This window comes from Haliotis cracherodii, unplaced genomic scaffold (genome assembly GCF_022045235.1).
Source record: "Haliotis cracherodii isolate W230 unplaced genomic scaffold, xgHalCrac1.p SCAF_5, whole genome shotgun sequence".
NCBI lineage: Eukaryota > Metazoa > Mollusca > Gastropoda > Lepetellida > Haliotidae > Haliotis > Haliotis cracherodii.
The window spans coordinates 63,496,367-63,521,411 of record NW_027266308.1 but is presented as its reverse complement, the minus strand read 5'-3'; the positions used below and the strand labels follow the sequence as shown (position 1 = coordinate 63,521,411).

The 25,045-nt window shown below is 39.7% G+C and overlaps 1 protein-coding gene and 1 long non-coding RNA gene across 4 annotated transcripts in view; one reads left to right on the top strand and one right to left on the bottom strand.

Annotated features, from left to right (window-relative positions):
* Nucleotides 1-25,045, bottom strand: part of LOC139442088 (apoptosis-stimulating of p53 protein 1-like) — a 129,251-nt gene that overhangs the window by 37,979 nt on the left and 66,227 nt on the right. The window contains exon 1 of one of the 3 annotated variants that reach the window (XM_071222872.1): nucleotides 6,483-6,556. The exons of the other annotated variants lie outside the window; for them this stretch is intronic. Within the exon in view, the coding sequence (XP_071078973.1) occupies nucleotides 6,483-6,500 (18 nt within the window). The 5' untranslated portion in view covers nucleotides 6,501-6,556. Of the gene's footprint in view, nucleotides 1-6,482; nucleotides 6,557-25,045 lie in introns of those variants that run through there. 3 annotated transcript variants of the gene reach the window in all.
* On the top strand, nucleotides 3,717-6,011 carry LOC139444266 (uncharacterized). The gene is made up of 3 exons (XR_011651750.1): nucleotides 3,717-3,846; nucleotides 4,515-4,574; nucleotides 5,463-6,011. It is a non-coding gene; the product is annotated as an uncharacterized lncRNA (long non-coding RNA).

Below are 25,045 nucleotides of genomic sequence, written 5' to 3'. Positions count from 1 at the left end.
TCACTAGCTTTCCCCTATTTATTTTAAGTAAGGATAAGATTTATGGATGAACAACTTCTTTATTACAATTTATATTATAAGCTTACTTCCTATTCCGGAACATGTTGAGATGATTATTTTCTCAGTTTTCAGTTTTAAACAAGTTTGATTTAGATAAGATGTTTTGTTTTATGAAGAGACACTATATCAGGGACTTAAACAAATGATACTTTCATCATACTGTTGGAGTTTGCAGTCACATTTAACATTATCTGCCAATTTATACTAACATGAATAATGACTGACCCTAAGGTGAATATTGTTGTTTCGACAAAGTCAAACACATTAAAAGGTGATAATTATGAAGCCTGCTAGTTATATCACAGTTAAATACCATTAACACTCAAGTGGGTGAGTAAACATTAGCACATGGGTTGAAGACGTCAAGCATGGACAGAGTGATAAATAGCTGACCACTGCGTTGGAAATGAGGTGAAAATGAGACCCTGTTTTGGCAGATGTCCAATCTATATTGGAAGCTGTACTCCTAGTTGGAGACAGGTGGAAGGGTTGGGGGAAGGAGAGCGTCCATACTTGAAAAATATAAACAGATTATATAATTTGGTCTGTTATTGGACACGTTATTCTTTGTAATTATTGTTTTTCATGAAATACACATGAAAGAGTAAGGTGACAATTCTTGATTAGATGTAGGCTAGCACTATAACAAGATGTTTATATGCATAAAAATATATACTTTTCCAGGTTTGGGGAATCACAGCATATTTGTGGGCTTATGAAAATGTAGAAACAAATACTGCCATGTCTGAAATATCTGGAGTGAGTGGGTTGTTTAAAATCTGCTTCATGACAGTATTTCAGTTTCAGTATATGCTGCAATAAGCACCCCAGGCACTTAGAAAATTGACAAAGGTGGGTGCTTAATAAAACCAAGCCATTATGCTTTCAGTGATCACTTTGGGGGAAAATCCAAACTCAATGTCTGTGAGAAAATATGCACCCAACTACAGTACCGCATATGCCAGAAAAATATGGACTGTCAATTCAACTTTGGGGCTTAACACAAGTGGTTATAAAGATCATTCACAGATAGGTCTCTATGTTGGTAAGGGGTGCTTAACATGGCGAATACAGCATATTCTGGTGGTGATGAATCGACCTGCCTGTGATGTGTCTTGTAGAGGTTTACCACCTGCTAAAGCCCCCAACCATCTCCTGCCGCAGACAGACCAATGAAGAATCACTGGGGTAAATCCGGGATCTGAACCCACACCGAGGTCAACAGACGCATAATATGATGGAGGGAGTGAACTTTCCATGCCACATTAGGCTATATTACACTCACAGTATCACATAGCGGACACTAGGAATGGGCTGATAAATTGTACACATGCTGGCATAACACCTAAATCTTTAGTCTGTCATACAGACAACAGACCCTGAAACAAATATATCCAATACAGCCCATACAAGTCTATAATATTTGGTTACTGAAGTATCAAAATTATGAATTGAAGAAAGCCTATTGACTTTTTTTAATCATATTTTATAACTATAATCTAACAAGTCTTTTTTAAATATTTTCATTTCAGAGACTAGATGTTAGTCTACCAAATCTTTAATATGCCAAGATACTGACATACAGAATGACCTCTTTCATTTCACAATAAAACAGAGAAAAATGGCTGGTTCTGAGGATCTGTTTGACCAAAGATCTTGCACTTGACAGTTACAAACCTACCCCAGCTGAAGTCATATGAAAGTAACCACGCCTGCAAGTGTTCCCTGTGATGACGAACAACAAAATACAAGGACAAGTGTCCCCGACTGCAAAGGGCATGATATTTTTCCCCATGTCTTGCGACACAACATGACAGTATTTCGGGATCTATCAATACCCCCCTAGAACCTCCTACAGATCAAGTCAGGTCTGTTTCATCCATCCATCACACTAGGAACGTCTCCACACACCTCAACTTAGCACAAGAGGGACGGAAATACTGAAGACAAGCAGGCCTAAAGGTTATGAGAGACACGGGCAGTTAGAGGACTTCTCTGAAAGCATGTTGGTGTACTCACTGCATACAGCACTCCCCAGTTTTGGTACATGCCTAGCCTTGCTCCAAGGCTCTACTGAAAGAAAGGTCCATGGATGTGCAGTAATTCTATTCTCCTATCAGGCAAGTCTAGATATGTGGACAGTATAAGGGCTCCAGTATCTTATAGGGACGTGTTCTTATTATTCATAATCTAGAACTTATGATTTAAACTAATAATCATTGCCTCAGAGACTTGTGCGAGTCAAGTACATGCCAAGTGTGGGACTAGGAAACCCTGGACTAAAGCAGTTAAAATATTTACCACTTTCTTGAAATCTATGAGCAAAATACCAAGAATAAGGCAAATGGAGTGAATCGGATCTTGGTACTGCAAAGGGACATAACTCTAAACAGTTTCTGCACCTGAGACCACCTATGCCCCTTCAAATGGGGGTATAATATATTGTATGATAAAAATGACTTGATATGATGGTAAAAGGGGTCATCTGTATTAGCCTAGCTCACAGAAAAATAATTCTCTGTACTGATCAATTTTGGTAACCAGATTTATATTAGGCAAGTTTTTTTCATATAGTGTGCTGAAACTGAAAGTCTGTTTGACACTTGTCCTAGCTTCAACATTGGCCACTAGAATATTTTCCTAATGACAGACGCATGGTCCTGCCACTATAATGTCCATTAAGAGGTTGGAGCGAGCACCACAATAGTCAGCCGAAAACATATCTCCATGTTTAAATGTCCTGTAGAACAGACCTGATGTCACAAGGGCCAGCCTTCCCGCAGTTCACTCAATACACGTCCACATCTATTAATGTAACCACACGCTGCGAGGACAATCATAATAACATACTGGACACGATTCATTAAACACACGATATGCTCCACCTTCAGGACACGAGCTGGACCTTCAGATGTTCATCTCACAACATCACTTGGGGGGGATCCTGAGTTACAATCAGGGTACAATAGGTGTGGGAGGAGAGATCCTGGCCTACAATAGGTGTGGGGGGAGAGATCCTGGCCTACAATAGGTGTGGGAGGAGAGATCCTGGCCTACAATAGGTGTGGGAGGAGAGATCCTGGCCTACAATAGGTGTGGGGGGAGAGATCCTGGCCTACAATAGGTGTGGGAGGAGAGATCCTGGCCTACAATAGGTGTGGGAGGAGAGATCCTGGCCTACAATAGGTATGGGAGTACAGGAGACTGACATCATATAGCCAATCCTTCAACACAATCTTCAGAGTTCATTACGTTAATTTCTGTTTTTACTTCAGTTTACAAGAACAACAAAACAGAAGTTGGGAACAGGATGCCAAATCCTTCACACAAGATGCAACAGTTGCCCTGGGAGTGCAAATCTTGTAACACCAATACACTCATGCTGGTTAAATATGACATTTAAACACAGCAACTCAGGCTGTTCTTGGACTTTGGTTACATACCAGAAAATCAACTGACACTGTGTGTTAAGGTAATGTCGGACAAACTTGGTGTCGGCAGTGGTGGAGGCGGAAGTTGAACGTATATGCCAGAATGCTGCACTCTATCAATTCTGATAACGATTCTTAAATCTACTTTCAGTGCGACTAAACAGTTAAACAGAGAAATATATTTAATTCTGTTTTTTCTTGATAATGATCTTAAGGATTCATAAGACTAGCCATTTCTGGAAGGGATTTGCCTGCCAGTTTTTCATGGGACATATTTTCAATCAAGTCATTTTGAAATGTTTGACCTTTGCTCTGTCCCAGATGACCACTTGCCAATCAGTGTCCGGTGACGCAGGTAGGTGTGAATTGACCAGGTGAAAGGTGACGCATGGTCCACATGTAACTAAAGCCATGTGACTCAGAGCGAGGGACCGTGTCAAATAGGCGGACGACTCGCCCACTCACATCCCTCAATTAACTTCAGCGTGGACATTCATCCATGACCAATCACTCAATCAGTACAGTGTTACCTCGGACATCGGTCTCCCTAGACTTGTATATACTGAAGCTGGTCAGTCTCCCTAGACTTGTATATACTGAAGCTGGTCAGTCTCCCTAGACTTGTATATACTGAAGCTGGTCAGTCTCCCTAGACTTGTATATACTGAAGCTGGTCAGTCTCCCTAGACTTGTATATACTGAAGCTGGTCAGTCTCCCTTGACTTACAATCTGAGAGTCGAGATGATTCCTGGGGAACTATTGAGAGTCACATAATAAATTGGAAGTTATGAAAATAGCAGCTTAGTTTAACATGAAAAGAACCTTCCCTTTCCATGAATTATTGATGAATAACTCATCAGGAACCCATACAAAATTAATATTCCTTCGCAAAATGTATTTACATCAGATGCGGGAAGAGGGTTTTGTTCTGGAAGTCAGTTATATTTTCTGTATGATTTTCAAAATAGCAACATTCTGGTTTCTGTATAAATATATGTCTTCATGATGTGTTTACCTTTCAGACAGCACTGAAGAGAAGTCTCTGCAAATGTATCTGAATATGTATCACGGTATCATGTGCGGTATGTATATGTGAGTAGTGCATGCATAAACGCTGATATGCTTTCATGTGGGTGTGTATATTGATATATAGATCGCATCTTGATGGGATAGTTTGAATGTATACGTGAGAGGGTGATCATACTGCTATTTTATACTTTTTTATGGAATATTGAAGCATTTTATTGTTATAGTATTTCATTAGATTCTGTTTCAACAAGTGCGTCTCACAGGTTAGATATGGCCGATTGATGTACCTGTTAGTCAGCAATAAATGGTATGTCACACACGATGTACAACCAGTGACATGTTGATAAACAGTTCTCTCTCCGTGAACATCATTTCAGTAAATATTAAGTAATATATTAAATATATATTCGTTTATCAAGCCTGACTTGTATATAATGCCATGTTGTCAGGTAAACACAAGCATTCATGGGAATAAGAAACCATGAAAAAATTGTTTTCATATTTCCTTTTTGTTATTTAGAGTTTATTTAAGTGAATCCATTGGTTTAGAAGTATCGCCTCAAATGATTGGCTGTAAAACTTCGAACTTACTTGTTATCATGGCAACACACTTGAATCATTTCAATCATTTTTGGGCGGACTGATGATATTTTAGATTTATTAAAAAACCTGTCATGTGTACATCTTGAGGGTTATTTGTGACACACATTATCATTTCCGCAATGAATATCGACAGGAATGGCCGACATGATTTGTAATTGATGGAAACTACACAATTTGTCAAATGATAGTTTGAAAAAAGTTATCACCAAAATCGGAACAAAATGCTGCAATAAATTCTGAAGTGTGATTGAACTGATAGCTCGAAACTCATTTAAAATAAATCAATTTCTGTCAAATCTCATCTGTGCACGCACTATTATTTTCCATTTCAATTCTAGGTGGCAGCTTAAGACGAGAAAACTTGACATGAATCTCCACCACAAACAAAGCCGTCTGACTCTCCACATACAGATAAACCCTTGTCAAGCAAACATGCCATAAAGTAAATTATCTATGTGTCTAATCATGCTGGCTTTGGACCACAACAACACTTATCCATTGAAATTCCACTACAATCGTAATGTTATCTCTGCAACAGGGTTTAATCATATCCGCGAAGTCCACGGATTGGGGGATTGGATTTCAGGTGATTGTAACACACTAGGTATGGACGGACTCACTGGGGGACTTGTACCTATACGACTGTCAAGGGAGTTTGTATACAGTGGAGAGAGTTGCGAGTTCTGGAGACAGGCAACAGATTGATTTGACAGACCAAGGCTGCTGTGATTGAGTCGTGGTTGTCAGTTAGATGTGTCTTACATACATAATGTACTTCTATTTCTATGAGATACAAACTGAACATTGTTTGATAGGCATTTCTTAGAACTGAACACGTTCGGATGCAGCTATATGTGTGAAAAAAGGTTGTCATGTTAAAGTCTGTATTGTAGACAATAGTCTATTGGTACATCTGCATATGAGATTCAATTTAAAGTATAGACAAAAATACTTTCATGTGTGTTTTATGAAACTTTTGTACACCTTAAACCATCCATTAAGAGACTGTGGCAGTGTTGCTGAATGTCTTGGTTTGGTGTTGTAAACATTCAAATAATTCATTCAGGATAACCAGTGATAACGGGGAACCACAGCCATCGTGTGTGATGCAAGCAGCTGACCATTACTTGTCCACTACTTCACAATAACTATCAATACAAGGATTTATGGAGAATGTCACCAACATGAGTTGAGAACGAAATAAAACCCCTCAAGGCTTGTGACAGTGTTGAGAAGAAGGAACAACCTTTTACACTAAAACAATCCATCATAACCTAGTGAATAACTATTTCTGAAATACCTTTCCTTATATCCTACTGGCAGTGCAGAAAAAGGTGCTACAAGTGTCTACCACTCACCCGAGCAACTTGCATCATGGTCGCCTGGAAAGGTAAATTCCAGAGTTGTTTACAATCCGAGCGTCCAGCGTAGACTGACTACTACGCACAGGGTAGGGGCTGATAGAGGCGGCAAGTCACACAGTGTATGTTCCGGTGAGGGTGATTATCAGTGGCAGGTATGCCCCGTCAGCCATTGTGGTGTCCCTCCACATATATCAGTGGGGTGAACAAGGACATGGGGAGGGGCAGGGGTGTTGTTGTTGTTGTTGTTGGTGGGTGGGGGGTGGGGGGTGGGGGGTTGGCTACTGATGGCAGTGGTTACTAGGGGAAGGGCTGGTGGTTACTTGGGGAGGGGGGTGGGGTGCTTACTTGGGGGGGGAGTGGTGGTTACTTGGGGAGGAGGGTGGTGCTTACTTGGGGAGGGGCTGGTGCTTACTTGGGGAGGGGGTGGTGCTTACTTGGGGAGGGGCTGGTGGTTAATTGGGGAGGGGGTGGTGCTTACTTGGGGAGGGGCTGGTGGTTAATTGGGGAGGGGGGTGGTGCTTACTTGGGGAGGGGCTGGTGGTGAATTGGGGAGGGGCTGGTGTTACTAGGGGAGGGGCTGGTGGTTACGTGGGGAGGGGCTGGTGGTTAATTGGGGAGGGGTTGGTGCTTACATGGGGAGGGGCTGGTGGTTACGTGGGGAGGGGCTGGTGGTTAATTTGGGAGGGGGTGGTGCTTACATGGGGAGGGGCTGGTGGTTACGTGGGGAGGGGCTGGTGGTTAATTGGGGAGGGGCTGGTGGTTAATTGGGGAGGGGCTGGTGGTTACATGGGGACGGGTGGTGGTAAATTGGGGAGGGGGGGTGGGGGTTACTTGGGAGGGGCTGGTGGTTACGTGGGGAGGGGCTGGTGGTTAATTGGGGAGGGGCTGGTGGTTACTTGGGGACGGGGAGGGGGTGGGGGTTACTTAATGGGGAGGTGCATGGGTAAGGGGTAACAGTGTTTTGAGGTGTATTGGAGAGGGCTGGAGTAATAATAATAATAGGCTACTTATATTGCGCATGTTTCCACACCACTCAGGGGCATACTCAAAGCGCTATTATTACCCCAGTCACTGAATCAGTATTCACTGAAGAATCATTCTCACCTCCATGGGGAGTATACAACCCAAGCTACCTGTCTGTGGAGTTTATTAAGTATTGTCCTTAATCAGATAACACAAAACACACTGAATTGTGACAGGGTCAATTTATGGATCTAGAACTTACCATTATCGCTAAATTGTGTCTTGATACCCGAACAGGAGATCACAGGTTAATGAGCGAGGTTCCTGACCAGCAATCCCCTCCAGTATCAATGAGAGTTTGGGTCAGTCTAGTGGTCGTGGGTAATTGACAGGGGTCAAGGTTAATCACCCTCTGGGGGAGGGACAGGCTGAGATTCCTGACCTATCTGCCAGACTATCACAAGATGTCAATCTTTACTGCTGCAGAGGTACCAATCACTGCCAAGATAACATACCAACTACTAAAAATACACTCTCACTTTAAGTGGCGGTAATTCCGTGTAGGTTGGCTACATTACATCAGTTTGGTCGTGATTCTGGGAGTTAGTAAGCTAACTAGCTTTTACAGAGCTTTAAGTACAGTTTAAGTGGTTGCAATTCTCTGAGTCTGTTAATAGGCTAGCTAGCTCTTAAACCACAATAAGTGTACCAAAAGTATCGTCGGATCATGGGACATCCTAGTTTGACACATATTTGTAGATTACTCGTGCTGTAACGAGGGGTGCAGCATCACACAGACATCATAAACACTCGGATGATGGCTTGTTTTTAAGAGAAAGTCATCTTTTATAAGTGAATGAAATGTTTTACAGTTGTTCATGTGATTAAAGAGAAAACTATGAATGTTTCTTAAGCGTCCATGAGTGAGTGAGTGAGTGAGTGAGTGAGTATGGTTTTACACCTTTTTTAGCAATATTCCAGCAATATCACAGTGGTGGACACCAGAAATGGGCTTACACATTGTACCCATGTTGGGAATCGAACCCGGGTCTTTGACGTGATGAGCTAACGCTTTAACCAATAGGCTAACCGACTGCCCCCTTAAGCGTCCGAAAACCCATAACACAGGCATAGTTGTCATTCTGTGAAGTCTATTTATATACCTCAAACCAGCAAACATTTGTCACTAAGTATGATGAAGCATTGTACCCATATGGGGAATCAAACCCAGACTTGATCATAGCATGCAACGGCACTATCCACTACACCAGGCTGCAGAACATGCAACAAGATTAATATCCATCTACAGGCCTTCACCAAGACATCTTTCCTTTCCAACCAACAAACACTTCCTAAACCATTTATCACATTGTTTTGTACAATCTTAGCGCATTCATTAACAGAAGTGAGGCTGTTTGTGAGCGTTTTTTAAAATGTTCTTTTAATTTCACTTCATGCAGCAATGTTAACCTAGTTAACTACTTACCTGAACTATTTTTATGAGAAAAAAACAACACTACTGCTTTCATGTTTGAGAAGGGACAAACAAGACTGGCCCATGCAGGTGTGCCTATGTGAGGGATCTCATTACACTTACTAACGAGAACTCAGGTGTTAATTTTTGCTACGCATGCAAGATCACTTTCTCTGATTCTGTTCCACAATATTGTTCACTGGCATAAGCCATCAAAAATAGTATTCCTACATGCGGCTCGTTTTCCGAGGCCTAAAGCACATACGAACCACCTCAACAATTACATCACACATTTGAAAATATTTCGGCAAGAGATTGAGAGTCCTACTGGTACATTTCTTGCTATTATGTCAGAGCAACATAACACTTGGGGTAATGTTCAACACGAGTTTGGGGTCAAAACTTGTACTAATTCATTTTATACTATTGTTGAACGTTCTTTTGACATTCTGCCAAACTGATAAGAGTGGTATTTTCAGCTGTGAAATGTTAGTAGGTTAAAAAAAGGTGTAAGATGTTTTTTCATCAATACATTTAGCTAATAGAGCTTAAATGATATGTTCACACATGGAGAATACATGGAAAAGGATGAATATTTTATTTCTAACCTAACACTCAAAGTAATATAGTTTGTTTAAAACATTCCTGTTCGTTATTTTGAGAAACTTGAAAAGAATAACCACCCCACCGTGATGAGAATGAGTGAGTATTGTTTTAGAATGGTTTCAGCAATATTCAAGGCCTATCTAAATGGTGGCACCAAGAACGGGCTTCACACATTGTACCCACGTGTTGAATGGAACCAGGGCTTTAACCATTACAATACCCCCGAGGCTCCTTGTGTCATGGCGAGGAAATGAAACAAATCAAAAACAAATGGGATTCAGTCATTAAATTAAGAAGAAATATTACACCTTTTCTTTTTAATCTCTATGCTGGTACTCACCTGTGAACCAAACTATTCTTTCTGAAGGCAGTAAGACCGAGTAGGAGGTTTTACTTTTCCTAGTAAAACCGGACAGAGGTTTTACTTTTCCAAGTAAAACCGGACAGAGGTTTTACTTTTCCAAGTAAGACCGGGTACAAGGTTTTACTTTTCCTAGTAAGACCGGGTACAAGGTTTTACTTTTCCTAGTAAGACCGGGTACAAGGTTTTACTTTTCCTAGTAAGACCGGGTACAAGGTTTTACTTTTCCTTATAAGACTGGGTTCGAGGTTTTACTTTTCCAAGTAAGAACATGTATACTTTATGAGCATTTCTTAAGACTGTTGTTTTATAATTAATATTAAAGAAATATTAATAAACGTTGTTCAGAGTAAATTCTTGGGGTCAAAATAACCCTGTGGCCTTCAGACCTAATATCCTTTCTTGCCCTCATGCTTTTTCCTCCCCTTCAGGTTTACAATTTTAAACCATAACCTCGGAGGCATGTTTTCTCCTAATAACAAAAACACTGTTATATCTTGTCCTGAAACATTAGCTATTAAATGAGTAAAGAGTAAATTTTCAAAAATAGTAACCAGTACTATATGCAGTGTCAGGCAGTGAGATGACTCATTTTTACAGTATGGAACACAAACTACCTCATACAATGTTCTGTAACACACAGGTCACCATTACTTGTCAACAATGTTTCTAACACATTTCCCTTTAATGGCCCTCTACCAGGCTACAGTGTTGTAGACGATGGCACACAATGGCTGGACAGGTGAGTCTGGTGCAGGTGTTGGGAACACATGCGATGGTCAACACCTGTCCAGCCAGCTGATGGAGGCGCCACAGTCTCAGACAGTTCCACAGTTGCAGGAGGTGAAGAATTACGGCACAACTTTGAGAATTGTTTAAATAAACCTTAAGTTTGAAATACATAGTTCATTGAGTGAGTTGTGATTAAATGTTGCTTTGAGGATTTCAGTTATTTCACTTTCTGTCAGCTAAAAGTCTATCATGAAATTACATTGTTGAAATGTTATTTCTTTTGATTTCTTATAAACCTAAATTTGCCAAACACTTGAGAAAATATAATTCATCTCAATTATTAATTTTTGACTATCTTCTCAACTATTATTTTTGGACTTTCATGGTATCTTGAGAAATATTGAACTTAATCTGGGTAACTAAGATAATCTATGAAAAGTAACACAATACAATATGTAAAGATCAAATTAAATTTGGGGGGATAAGTTTAATATGTCCTAAATGATTAATAAAAATACCAAAAGATAATCTGAGAAATTCTGATAGTGAATCCCAGACTGCAAGATCACAGTGAAATCACCCAGGCCCAATCTGTTTTATTTTCCAGCGTTTATTCTCTTCCCTCCACAGCATAGTGAGATGATATCGTCATATTGATTCCAAGATGCTTCCTTGATAGCCTTCCTGTGTTAAACACACGCTGAAGCAAAAACCAGCCATCTTCAAAATGTCTACCTATGCTTTTGTAGTTATTCCACACGCTGCCCTTTCACAGCGAGAGCCTCAGAGCTTCAAGGCTACGCTGATCTCAATAGGCCTGGAAGCATGCTTTGCAGCCTCAGTTTCACAGACAGGTGCCCTTTCAATGAACACAGTCTCCTGACCAGCAGTGATGCTCTTTACAAGGCTGAGTCTGCATAAAGGGCTGCGACTAACCATCTACCTTTACTCTGCCCCTCTCCGCCTTGTGGCGAGTACTGCTTTATTGTCGTGTAAGTGGCTCCCCCTGGTGCATGACAGACTGCAGCAGATGAGGCAATTCCACGTTCCTCTACAGGAGATCTACATACTAACTGTCTATTCCACTGTGAAGGTCTTTGATTTCGACCAATAGCCTTATCACTGCTATCACTCCCACACATCACAAAACCCTTGAAACTACAGCTATGGCTCTCCAACTTATCAAACAGTTTGAGATAAAAGTTCACAATGTTGAGAAAACATCAAACAATAATTTCCTCTATGCCCTGGATGTTAAAGGAGCTGGACTCAGTGGGTGATTTGTGATCAGTTCCAGATAAATCATGTCCGCCGGAGCTCAACCCATGTTTGTGGTGATGGCCACAACAGAGTTGTAATCACAACTGAAAACAGCGTTAAAAAATAAATCTAAAAATTCTAGCTTAACAAAAAAGACAAAGTAAAAAGCGAAAAAAATCATACTTTTGATATCATCACATGTTAACAAATCAAGTACAATAAACAAGTCTGCAAAGAAATTTGAAATTAAGAAGTACATTTTTATCAAATATCTGACCCACCTGTACCGCCATCATGTTGCAGTTATTTACAGAATAATCCTGGCCTGACCATGACAACTTAAATTGTCTCTTTGTCCTGCTTTCTTCCAATCCAGTAATTATTATCCCTCCAGTAATTACATCCTATCACAACAAATACCCATCTGAGATTTAGAGGTAGAAATCACGCTCCTGCGATGCTGTGTGTCCGCAGGGGAACTGACCACACAATGGCCACACTGGATGGTCGTTGTTTATTCCGACTGGCCGTCACATATTGACTGCACCTGTCACGCGAGGGAAAACACTGACCTCTGACCTTTAACGATCAGCAACAGGTGAGCTCTAACAAATATAGTTACATCTGAAAAAACATCCCATAATTAGCAGAACCACAGAAAATACACCAAATTTCATGGCACATTTGTTTACGTTCTCATTGTGAGAATCAAATTCGATTTCTCATCAGAAAACAAATTCCATTCATTGATGCTAGGAATGTTCCAATTGAACATATGGGTGTTCCATCAACTGTAATAAATAACTCCTTGTGTTTATAACAATCTTGTAGCAGCATGTACTTGTGCAGTATTTTATTTGTAAATACAATCTCAAACATTGACAATGAAAGTTGAGTACCGTCACATTTCTCCTTTAAAGACATGTTAATGGTGTTATTATCAAGTACTCAAGCTATATGCATCTTGACGAACATCAACTTGCCCTGTTTTTAAGAGGCAGTAAATTTGAAGCAGTAAAGTTGACATCACAATGACATTCAACCACAGCTTATCCCATCTTTATCTTAATTCTACCCATTCCATTTTTATTGCATTTATCACACACCAGGGAGGGCCAAAGTGACATTGACCTTTGACCTGCACCAATCTGGCAGTTTATTACCTGTCTTATAGATCATTGTATACTTTATTACCAAGGATGTCACAGAAATAGAAAACATCTCAAATTAATTTCACCCAATAAAAGAAACAAATAATTACATGTAACCCACTTGTAAATCACACACATTAACAATATTGTCAGGTTTCTAGAGCTATCTATACACAATAGACAAACATTTCCAAAAAATTCTAAAGCTGGTGTTGACTACAAAGTGGTATCTGCTATTTAATTATGCCACGTAATGAAGGAGAATTGAGGATTTCAAAAGAAACATTTACAGTCGGAACTCTTTTAAAAGAAAACGAAAAAAGATACACCCACGAATATGGATATATTGTATAACGTACAAAGATGTAAAAGTGGCTTGTCATGTTCACATGGGAAGTTAGTCGCAGGCGCTACGGAGGCATGGCTTGTGATTGAAAGCTGGTCAAGCATTGAGAGGTACACTGTATTCACTGAATATGATGCATACATCGTGACTGAAGAGATTCGGGATATTGAGTAACGCTACAGTTCTCATAACGTTTACACCTCGCTCCACTAGGTTCAACAACCTGTACGTACTTGCACATATTGCAACATTGTTGACATGGTAAACATGTAATAGGGTGTATAGACCACAGACAGACAATAACAGCAGCACTATATGTTGATCCAGGGTGATATCTGATTGACACTGAGGGCTTACTGTCACTTAATGTTGTGAATGTAGGAAAATAAAGAAATGAAAGAAACGTATGGTCAACACGTTCCAGATGTATCTTATACTCCAATTAAAAAAAACCAAAGCACCTTTATAAGTTTGGTATTTCGAAATTTGTATTTCAAATGTTAATACTTTGATTTAGGCCTGGCAAACCAGTAGCCGACATTATGAAGAATGATGCTGACACACAATCAGTCAGGTGACATTGTGACCAACTGATCCTCATCTTAGTTGACTCTTTCAACAACCATGGCCACACAGATCTGCCCTAGTCAGTTATACAGACCCTGAAAAGATGTATCCAAGACAGCCCATTCAAGTCTATAATATTTGGTTAGTCTAGATTACTGAAGTTATCTGAAAATGAAGAAAGTCTCTGGGCTCATTTTTATCATATTTTATCACAATAATTTAAATGTGTTTTTTTTTCAGAGACTAGATCTGGCCAGCCTTAGTCTAAGGTCTTGCCCACCATCTCACACAGGGTGTTTCATGTAACCCTGTCTTTATTATAAAATGAAGTGAACCTGATCAATTAACTGTTTTGTCATCAAATATTTTATTCAGCTGACCAGTAATTATATCAAAAATGCAGTTCACTGTGACAAAGAGGGAAAATGACAAAATGAAGGAAAAAAATGCCAAATTCTTCTGGTGTATATCTCTTCATATATCAGACTATTCCTGACAGTGTGGCAATGTCCTGACTCCCTCTCCCTGTATGTGTGTGTACCAACCTCATCACGGAAGTATCCATTACTAATTCTCACATTCTTATTAACCGAAATATCAAATTCTTATGACTACACATTTTCCATTTCCTCGTTCTGGCATGCTTCACACAGGGAACCCTACACCATAATAACGCCACAATAATCTCTGACATTTACAGTCAAAAATATTATTTCACCACCTGAAGCTACAGAGGTGTGGCCAATATCCTTTTAATTAATTATGAAAACATGACCCTTTATTCTAAAGTATCAAGTGTTGGCAACAATAGCTCTGTTTCTTGTAATGCAATAAGTCCTGTGTCTTCAGTCTGCCCCGCCCTCATATACCCCTCCTCATGGGGCCAAACTAACACCACGTTCCCATCTGACATACAGCCATGAGTATATATACAATAGGAAGGGGTTGAAGGTGGCACACACTGTTATCGTGCAGCTAATATGGGTGGGGAAACAGTTCCTGTTTCCTATCAACAGGTGCCCCTTCTGTCGTCTTTCAACCTCTGTCAACAATGGAAACTGACTTCTCTACAGGAAAACACTCATATCTTATTATATAAACAGGATATCATTTTGTTTCAATTAATTAATTCAAGTTGGTTTAAACATATTTTTTAAAATGAAGTTTTGAATAGAATCTTATATTTGGCTTTGCTCTTCCTTACTCAAATACGAATTTATTCATAGCAAAAGAACCTCTCTTATAGACAACATCTAGATATGACCTTATGATTATTATGTCCTATCTATACAGTATCAGCATCATTAAAGTACACGCTGCCAGCCACCTCATGATATTTATACATATAAATGTTTATACACTATGAATGAAATAATATGTAATATCTCTCTATATAATGTACATTATGTATATCTATACCTCTCATGTTGATAGTTATATTTCTTCCATATGTAGTTAGTTTGTACCCTGCCCTACGAGGGTCTTCTGAACAATAAAAATTCTTGATTCTTGATTCTAGCACTGTTTGTAATGAATAACCATGTTGGTAAAAATACATTTCATTTCGAAGAACATAGTAATTTGTACACACAAAAAGGAAGTGTAGAGCATCTTTTGTATGATATCCACAGGAACAAGTTTTTGTATTCAAGATATATGTATCATACTGATCTGCGTTAAGATCGCTGCAGCCAAGCCTGAGGCGACTGAATAATTTGACATAATCTGCTTCCATAATTTAAATCCCAGTGTATACCATTATCTCCCCTTACGTGAAGCAAATTATTAAATTATGTAACGGTCTGTGTCCCCGTCAGGTTTTCTGGTTACATATTCCAAAGTTGTGTAGTAGCTGGTATAAATAAATCTGCATAAGCTTTGGTTTTACACTTCACTGTTTGAAGAGTTTATCCCTTTTAAGTCATAATTTGTGTTTTCCAAAAGTGTATGAGGAATAAGCCTACAAAGATAATTAAAGTTTGTCGTTTCCTTGTCATAATCATACATTCACAAACCGCAAGGGTGTTGAGGAAAACAGGAATGAATAATCATGATGATGATAATATCAACAGTCATCAGGCAATGACATATCCCCCAATAAAAATAATAATCATAATAAAATTAATAAAATGAATAAAATAAACAAAACAAAACAAAACAAAACAAAACAAAACAAAACAAAACAAAACAAAACAAAACAAAATAAAATAAAATAAAATAAAATAAAATAAAATAAAATAAAATAAAATAAAACAAAACAAAACAAAATATAAAATAAACAAATTAATAAAAGTAAAGGGAAACTCCTTCAAAGAAGTAAAACATACATTCTTATTTTTCTAGCAAAATATTGAATTCCGCCAAAATTGACAGTGGGTTCAAAACTACACTAATACCACCATGGCAGAGTTTTGTCCCTGTGAAATGAAGGAGCAGTAATATAGCCCTGTGTGTGTGGTGAGGAAGGCGTTTATAATCCGTCCAATCCACGCTGACCTGGAGACAATAGTATTCTGTAACACACCTCTGGTGTGGGACCAGGATTCCAAACATTCCACGGATTACCGTTATCTGTAATGTTTCTTCAGGCAGACTTAGCCCAGCATAACAATTATTCTTTCTACAGGAGGCATTCTGTGGTTACATTATACTGGCTTTCTTGTCACAGTTGTTGCTACTTTACTTTTCATCTTTTAAAAATGTCAAATTAATCCTATTTTCAAATCAACAACAGGCACGATCATTATAACACATGATTAAGCATAAAAGGATATTGGAAACTCTTTTTTAAAAGTAAAGTTAGAAGTGTTCTAAAAATTATTTCAAAATTGGAGTTATTTAGCAATATGTAACACATGCTTGCTGTCTTCCCAGTTCATCAGAGTCCAGTAATGCTGAGGGCAAGTGTTAGATTCCTACCCACCAACAACAGTGGGGACATCATTCCAGCGTTGAGGCAGCTATCGGAAGTATGGGTGAAGCACTGAATGGCTCCATAGTAATTGGGGATGTTATTGCCTTGTGGCAGTGCTGTCATAACCGAAACACTGGACTTGAGATAACTAGCCCAGTTATGAGCACGACAGGAAGAGGCTTCTGGGAGGAACAAACATCATGTTCCGAGTGGACATGATCAGTACTAGTTTACATAGCTTAACGGCTGCCTGTCGTGATGCGGCACAGCGTGTATTTTGTACAATGTATAGTGTATCCTGAGTTGGTTGTTGTCTGGAGAGGAGAGGTCTTAATGCTGCTTTCAGTGATATAAATACTTATATACTATAACCATGTGACTCAAGGGGAAACAAACACATGTTACATGTTCTACTTGTACTTCCCATCCTACACCAGTTTCTTATCCTCTATCTCCCACCTCAACATAACACACCATGCACATCCATCTCGACCCATCCCACCCCACTGAAACCCACCACACCCTCGTGGCTCCCTAATTCACTGTCCCACCCCAACCACACCCCACTCACATGGCTCCCCAATACACCCTCCCACTCCAACACTGCATCTGTCTAACCCATTCTACTCTCCCAGTTCTACCCCAATGACCACACCTGTCCGCTCTCCCAACTCTGCCACTATCAACCCTTGACATGTTTTCTCCCTAGCTCATCAGACAGAGGGGAGCAGCCATGACAGGCTGCATATATCAAGTGTTTTCTATATATATGTGTGTCCAAGTGATCTGTCAAACGACCTAAGTTCACAAATCCATTGATCATAACTAGTGTAAAAAACAATAGAGTACATGACAATGAATCAACATATGAAAGGTTTGTGTTATAAATACTGGTTATGATTATGGATGATACCTGATAATATACACCAGTCATTGTCATATTTTTGGACACTATGGAAAGTGGGAGATATGATCTCATATGGCACAATGGGGTCAGATCACAGGGAGGTTGATAATGAATTATCTAATGTCCACAGCCAGTGTTAATGAAGTCAGATATAACAAGCAATCAGCCAGGTTTGAGCAATATTGAACACCACCCTAAGGTTGCTTTGTAATGCCATTCTATAACAGGCCTTCTTTGAGAGGCATTTAGAAGTTGAAGTTTTCAGTAAGGATAAGATATATGGATGAACAACTTCTTTATTACAGTTAGGAGCGACGTTTTGGTGTAGGTTCTAACACCGTAATGAAGCAAGCACTTGCACAGAATACGAGCATCCCCACCTCCAAGCCTCCAATCCAAACACTATGATATTTAGCAAAAGCAGGAGGTAAGACAAGGGCCCTTTTTGGGCCACAAGAAATGTCAAATTGAAGAAAACTTTAAAATATTGAAATGAAAATTATCAGACATGTTCAAATGGCTGAGGTCATGTCTCTCTTCTTCCTTACATCTGCAAGTTTTGGGTTCCTAACATGTTCAAATACACAAACATGGCTAAAATGAGTGAATAATGATTACAAAATGACTTTTACAAACTTCAAATGAAAATGTCTGTATGTTCAAGTCTGTGACCCAATACAATCTTTTTTTTATTTGATTGTAAGTTTTTACCAACTATAAAAATCAATTTGTTGGTCATGTCGTCATAAGTCCAAAACAATTGCTAAAATGAACAAAGTCTAGTTCTCATTCATCGGAACTTGATTTCACACCACCTTCTATAGGTTTTGCTCAATTCTTAAATAAAGTGTATCCAGTGGGCCAATAATGAACCTTACCCTACCTTGTCTTTTCGTGATTACCCAAAACGAAGCAAGAAGCCCACCCTGAAAATTATACCCCACCCACCCAGTGAATAATGAACCTTACCCCACCTTGTCTTTTCGTGATTACCCAAAACGAAGCAAGAAGCCCACCCTGAAAATTATACCCCACCCACCCAGTGAATAATGAACCTTACCCCACCTTGTCTTTTCGTGATTACCCAAAACGAAGCAAGAAGCCCACCCTGAAAATTATACCCCACCCACCCAGTGAATAATGAACCTTACCCCACCTTGTCTTTTCGTGATTACCCAAAACGAAGCAAGAAGCCCACCCTGAAAATTATACCCCACCCACCCAGTGAATAATGAACCTTACCCCACCTTGTCTTTTCGTGATTACCCAAAACGAAGCAAGAAGCCCACCCTGAAAATTATACCCCACCCTACCGGTGAATAATGAACCTTACCCCACCTTGTCTTTTCGTGATTACCCAAAACGAAGCAAGAAGCCCACCCTGAAAATTATACCCCACCCACCCAGTGAATAATGAACCTTACCCCACCTTGTCTTTTCGTGATTACCCAAAACGAAGCAAGAAGCCCACCCTGAAAATTATACCCCACCCACCCAGTGAATAATGAACCTTACCCCACCTTGTCTTTTCGTGATTACCCAAAACGAAGCAAGAAGCCCACCCTGAAAATTATACCCCACCCACCCAGTGAATAATGAACCTTACCCCACCTTGTCTTTTCGTGATTACCCAAAACGAAGCAAGAAGCCCACCCTGAAAATTATACCCCACCCAGTGAATAATGAACCTTACCCCACCTTGTCTTTTCGTGATTACCCAAAACGAAGCAAGAAGCCCACCCTGAAAATTATACCCCACCCACCCAGTGAATAATGAACCTTACCCCACCTTGTCTTTTCGTGATTACCCAAAACGAAGCAAGAAGCCCACCCTGAAAATTATACCCCACCCACCCAGTGAATAATGAACCTTACCCCACCTTGTCTTTTCGTGATTACCCAAAACGAAGCAAGAAGCCCACCCTGAAAATTATACCCCACACACCCAGTGAATAATGAACCTTACCCCACCTTGTCTTTTCGTGATTACCCAAAACGAAGCAAGAAGCCCACCCTGAAAATTATACCCCACCCTACCGGTGAATAATGAACCAACCCCAGACATGTTATCATCTGCAGCTAACTGGGTCAAGTAGACATTACTGACAATTAAATTAAAACTATCAATATTACTTATTTACTATAAACATACCGTACAAACAAATTTATTTACTGGAAGATAAAAAGAAAATACCATGACACAAACAACAAGTCCTCAAGCTTGAACTACAACAAACTTCAAAACAATTTACCTCTTTCATAATCTTGGAGGTTCTTTGAAGGCAGCCTACAATTAGTACATACCTTGGGTTAGTTGTGGGGTACTATGGTAATTGCAGGTACTGGTGTCCCACCCCACCACATCCAGCTGACAGCAGCGTGTTTATTCCTCATTTAGTTAAACATGGGTCATGTACGAGTTACATAGAGTAATCTACAAGAAAAGCATGTTGACACACTGTGACAAATATGAATTACAAATATTTAAGTACGACGGCCCTACTTACTTGACAATTGTTGTCAACAAAGCCGAGGTCACATTATACACATAGGTAAACCCGCAGGTGAGTGTCAGGAACTGATTGCTGGTACAGAGGGGGTGGGGGAAACAAGCTATGTAGATAGGGAGGAGGTGTAGAGGAAATGGGGGTGAAATGTTGGGGCAAGTCATGTGGAACTTTATTGTTCCTTATAATATAATCAGTATCATTAGAACCCTTTCTCTAATGACCTTGCCCATCACCACAATACTGTACTGTACTCAAGTGTCCCTCTGGCCGATCACCTAGATTAACACCTGGCTCCAAATTGCCTTCATTATAGTCTGTGTTATAGACCTTTGAAAAAGTCGGTATCAAGGTTGAAAGAAATTAACACACAAAAGCAGAGAGAAGTTGACATGACATCTTTACTTTAGGACCTAAAGGGGTGGTGGGGTAGCCTAGTGGTTAAAGCGTTTGCTCATCACACTGAAGACTGGGTTTGAATCCCGACATGGGTACAATGTGGGATGCCAATTTCTGGTGTCCCCCGCCGTGATATTGCTGGAATATTACTAAAAAGGGAATAAAATGTTACTCACTCACTAAGGACCTAAACACAACCACAATGAAACATTCAATATTCCCTTACCACCAATATCCTTCCTTCTCCCAGGAAGTCAACTTCACATGGTTTGTAGTGATATATTTCTGAGATCATATTTGAATCATAAAAGCGTGGCAACTTTCTAAATATTGGCATAGAAGATGACTACAGGCTCACCATGTCCCATTGTGAATTTAAAACATTTCAGATGAGAGCAAAGAAAGACCCATTAAGGCAAACAGACATGTTTGAGCCTGAACCAAAGCAAGCACCCTCAACCAAGAGATCAAATGTCCATTCGTCTAATGCTCTCTGCTAATGTCCAGGCCATGTTTGATTCGACATCACAAACATTATTTCACAATTGAAGCAGTCTCATCATGGCCGATGATGTGCAAATAGGATAAAAGAGGTTTTAATATGGTCATACTTGAAAACAGACACAACAATTATCAGGATATCAATGTAATGAAGCCCTCTCGTTGAACCCTGCCATTGATGCTGGCTTCTATTTCTGGCCTCCATGTTTGATGGGCATGTATGGGTAATATACTGCAGGCGTTATTACTGGAATTAATGGAAGGAGTCAGCTAAGATTGAGGAAGTTGTAAACCTGCCTGCTAACGGCCCACTTTATTATCCCCTGCTAATCCCCGGTATTAGGTCCACTAAGACTTCAGAAGACACATGACTTCAATGTTAGTGCAATTACTGGACTGTTATATTTGTCAAACTTCACCTGCTCAACAAACTTGTAACATACTGGCAAAACATCCATTCTTAATCCATTCCTTGAAATTGTTAAAAATCATAACTCCTGGCTAGAAGTATTAAAAAAATCATTTATGTAGAGTTATTGATAGGCTGACCAAACACAGGAAAAGTTTGAAGCAGCGGTTATAGGCAGAAATCATTCTAATACATTCTTAATGAAATCCTTAGCCTAAGGTACATACAATCCTGAGACTATAATAGACGATGTTTCTGTAAAACAGGTAAACTTTTACCATAGATCCCTGTGGAGTTAAATATCAAATGAACTTACAATCTGAGATTTGACAAGAATGTTTCAGGCCATAATGGAACCCATCAAATTGAAACTGTACCTGAGCATTATTAATAGAAAAACACTGTGGGCAATCTGATTGTTCAATCAAGTATTGATTAGATATGTTTGATGTAAGTAGCAGTAACATTCATGAAAGGCGTTCACAAATTGGGGATAGATGAATCTATTTCTGGCTTCTCCTCATCTGTTGCAGCCATGGAGTAATGGACATTTTTCGATCAAAACTAGTGATTAAATGTATTTATGATGTGTAAAGCTTTGAAAGACATCTGTTCATGGTATTAACACCAGAGTTATAGTCATTGCAGCTTGGGATACTGCAGTACCGCACCACAAATACCTTGCATACTCCTTGGTGTTTGGGGCCGAAATCCATTCAAGCACGATATTAATTTGCTTTGGAATATGAAAAAAGAATAAAACCATGACGATTTACTTAGGATCAATCATAATGGGCATTGCGTATCCATGGTATTTCCATATACAACCAAGGTGAAACAGCCAATCTGTTATTACCGGTACTTCTTTTCTTAGACCATCAAGATATTGCTCATTGTTGTTGAGCCACAACAGAATGTTTTTACCGACAAAGCAGAACAACGTGAATTTCAATACACTGGTAAGTTTTACATACATGAGTGAGTGGCTTACTAATGCATTCAGCACAGTTTTACGAGAATGATACACATGAGGGGGACATTAATGCGGACAAACAAGAACTAGATATTGTAAGAGGAAACTATAGCTGCTCTTTTCTTATACCAACGTTATAAACTGATGATTCCGACCAGACTCAATAACAGATTGTGGGTGAGTGCGAGGGAGACAATTACTCGCTGTTTATGGTCTCCCTGTGAATGTAAACAAGCAGTTGGATCTATTGTCCTTAAGCTACAAAATATCCTATTGTAGTAGCCCCTTCTTTATCTCATGCCTTGCTCGTTGTCCGGATTTGCCGATTTTCCCACACTTAATGGAGGCTTGGTGTTCTCTGAGAGACAGGAGTCACACTCGGGACAGACAACAATGGGCTGGGGGTAAACACAGGTTTTGTAGTGGGTAGGAGCATATTGCTGGTCACACCTTTAGCCACCTTTAGTGTCAACACCACCCCGAGGTACCACGACCAGGAGGGTATGAAGGTGATAAACAAGTCACATTTTTATACGCTGAGTCGCTTTGGAGAACACAGCATTCACTGTCAGCACAGATATGTTCTTTTCCAGAGATGTTAATGCATTACACTCACCAGTACATAGGGAGACCTCGGTCAGGTATTTAGGAATGCTCTGGCTTATGTTTGACAAGTTCTCTCTCTGTCACTGTTTGTATACGGGATAGATGACAAGTAAGTATGGTACAGCAAAAACAACAGTTGTAATACACACCTACTTGTTTACTGGATGAAATACACCATACATAGTTCAACAGTCATGCTTCATGTCAGTCTCAGCCGTCTACGGGCAATGTACACAGATGCCTTGAACAGTTTGTTCAAACAAAAAGTTAATATAATCTACAACTTAATTAGGTTATTGTAGATTAAGTGAGTGAGTAAATAAGTGAGTGAGTGAGTGAGTGAGTGAGTGTGTGAGTAAACGAGTGAGTAAATATGTGTGTGAGTGAGTAAATGAGTAATTGTGTGAGTGAGTGAGTAAATGAGTGAGTGAGTGAGTAAATGGGTGAGTAAATGAGTGAGTAAATGAATGTGAGTATATTTCACAGCTCTTAGCAATATTTCAGCAATATCATGACGGGGACACCAGAAAATGTTGGAATCGAACCCAAATCTTCATCAAGACTGGACCTTTATAACCCCTAGGCTACTCCACCGCCCCACTGTTGCCTTGAAGGGGCCTTGTGTGGTGATGTATACATATGTTTCGACACCATCTTAAGTTATATAAGGACATCAGTCACAGATTCACTGCCAAGTTATATAAGGACGACAGTCACAGATTCACTGCCAAGTTATGAAATAAAGGTAATGTCACGTGGCATCGACATGTACATTTTGATGGTTGACAACTGTATAGACGAAAACCCTAAATCTTGAGTAAATTAAAAATTGCCCTTAAACAAAAAATTAAACGCTTATTGTCAAAAGAGCCAGAATTGAGAAAAGTTGCTGTCCTAATCCATATGTCACCAGCCCTCCATAGACAAACTGTCAGATTGTTTCAGTCCAGCCTAACTCGGCTACTCTAGCCCAAGGAACAAACATGGATGTCTAAAAACAGGAGCCTATTGGGGAAGCAAATAACGTAGCTCCTCCAGCCAAATACAGCCGTGCAAAAATATTCACAGGAACTGGATACAACTGGTCAATTTTCAGAAAGATTGCGTCAATACCAATTCATCATTTCTGGACAAAGTGATAACTGATGCATTAAGGGACAATATTTTGGTGGAGCATCAGGAGACTGAGTCACGTAGCGGGTCTTAAAGGAATACATGTCTTAGCCAGCGATCTCGTCGCCAGCGTTCAGTGTGTGGCTCACGTGACCAACACACACAGACCAGCGACGAACATGAAGCAGACACACGCTGCCAGTCACGTGTATTGCCACAAATGTTGTCTCGCAACTTTCCGCGTAAAACAGTCACACTTAACAAACAGTGTCTTTTTTCAACATAATATGATTTAATTACAATTTTTGAGTGCAACATTTTCCCTTTATCATGAGTGAGCAAGTAAAAATTTAAGGTCACGTCAGCAATATTTTTCCCATATTGAGACTAGATTCCATTTCGATGACTTTGTTACATTTCAATAAAAATGACAAGAAATCATTTAGAGAACTCGAGAGAGTGAGTTTTACCCAACATTTAATAAAATTCCATCAATATCATAACAGGGGACACACATAATAGTCTTCACAGATTTACCCACATGGGACTTGAACCCAGGACTTTCCCATGATGAAACAAACACTTTAACCACTAGGCTACCATCAACCTTGGTTTATTTTGTTTCGTTTGTTGCTTGAGACTGCCGTCAGCAATATTCCATCTATATCACAGTGGTCCGTCAACCTCAGTACAATGGTTCTTAAGAACTTCTACAAAGTTTAACAATATGTTTCGAGACCTCTCTGTTGGTTGTTTTACAGGTGTACG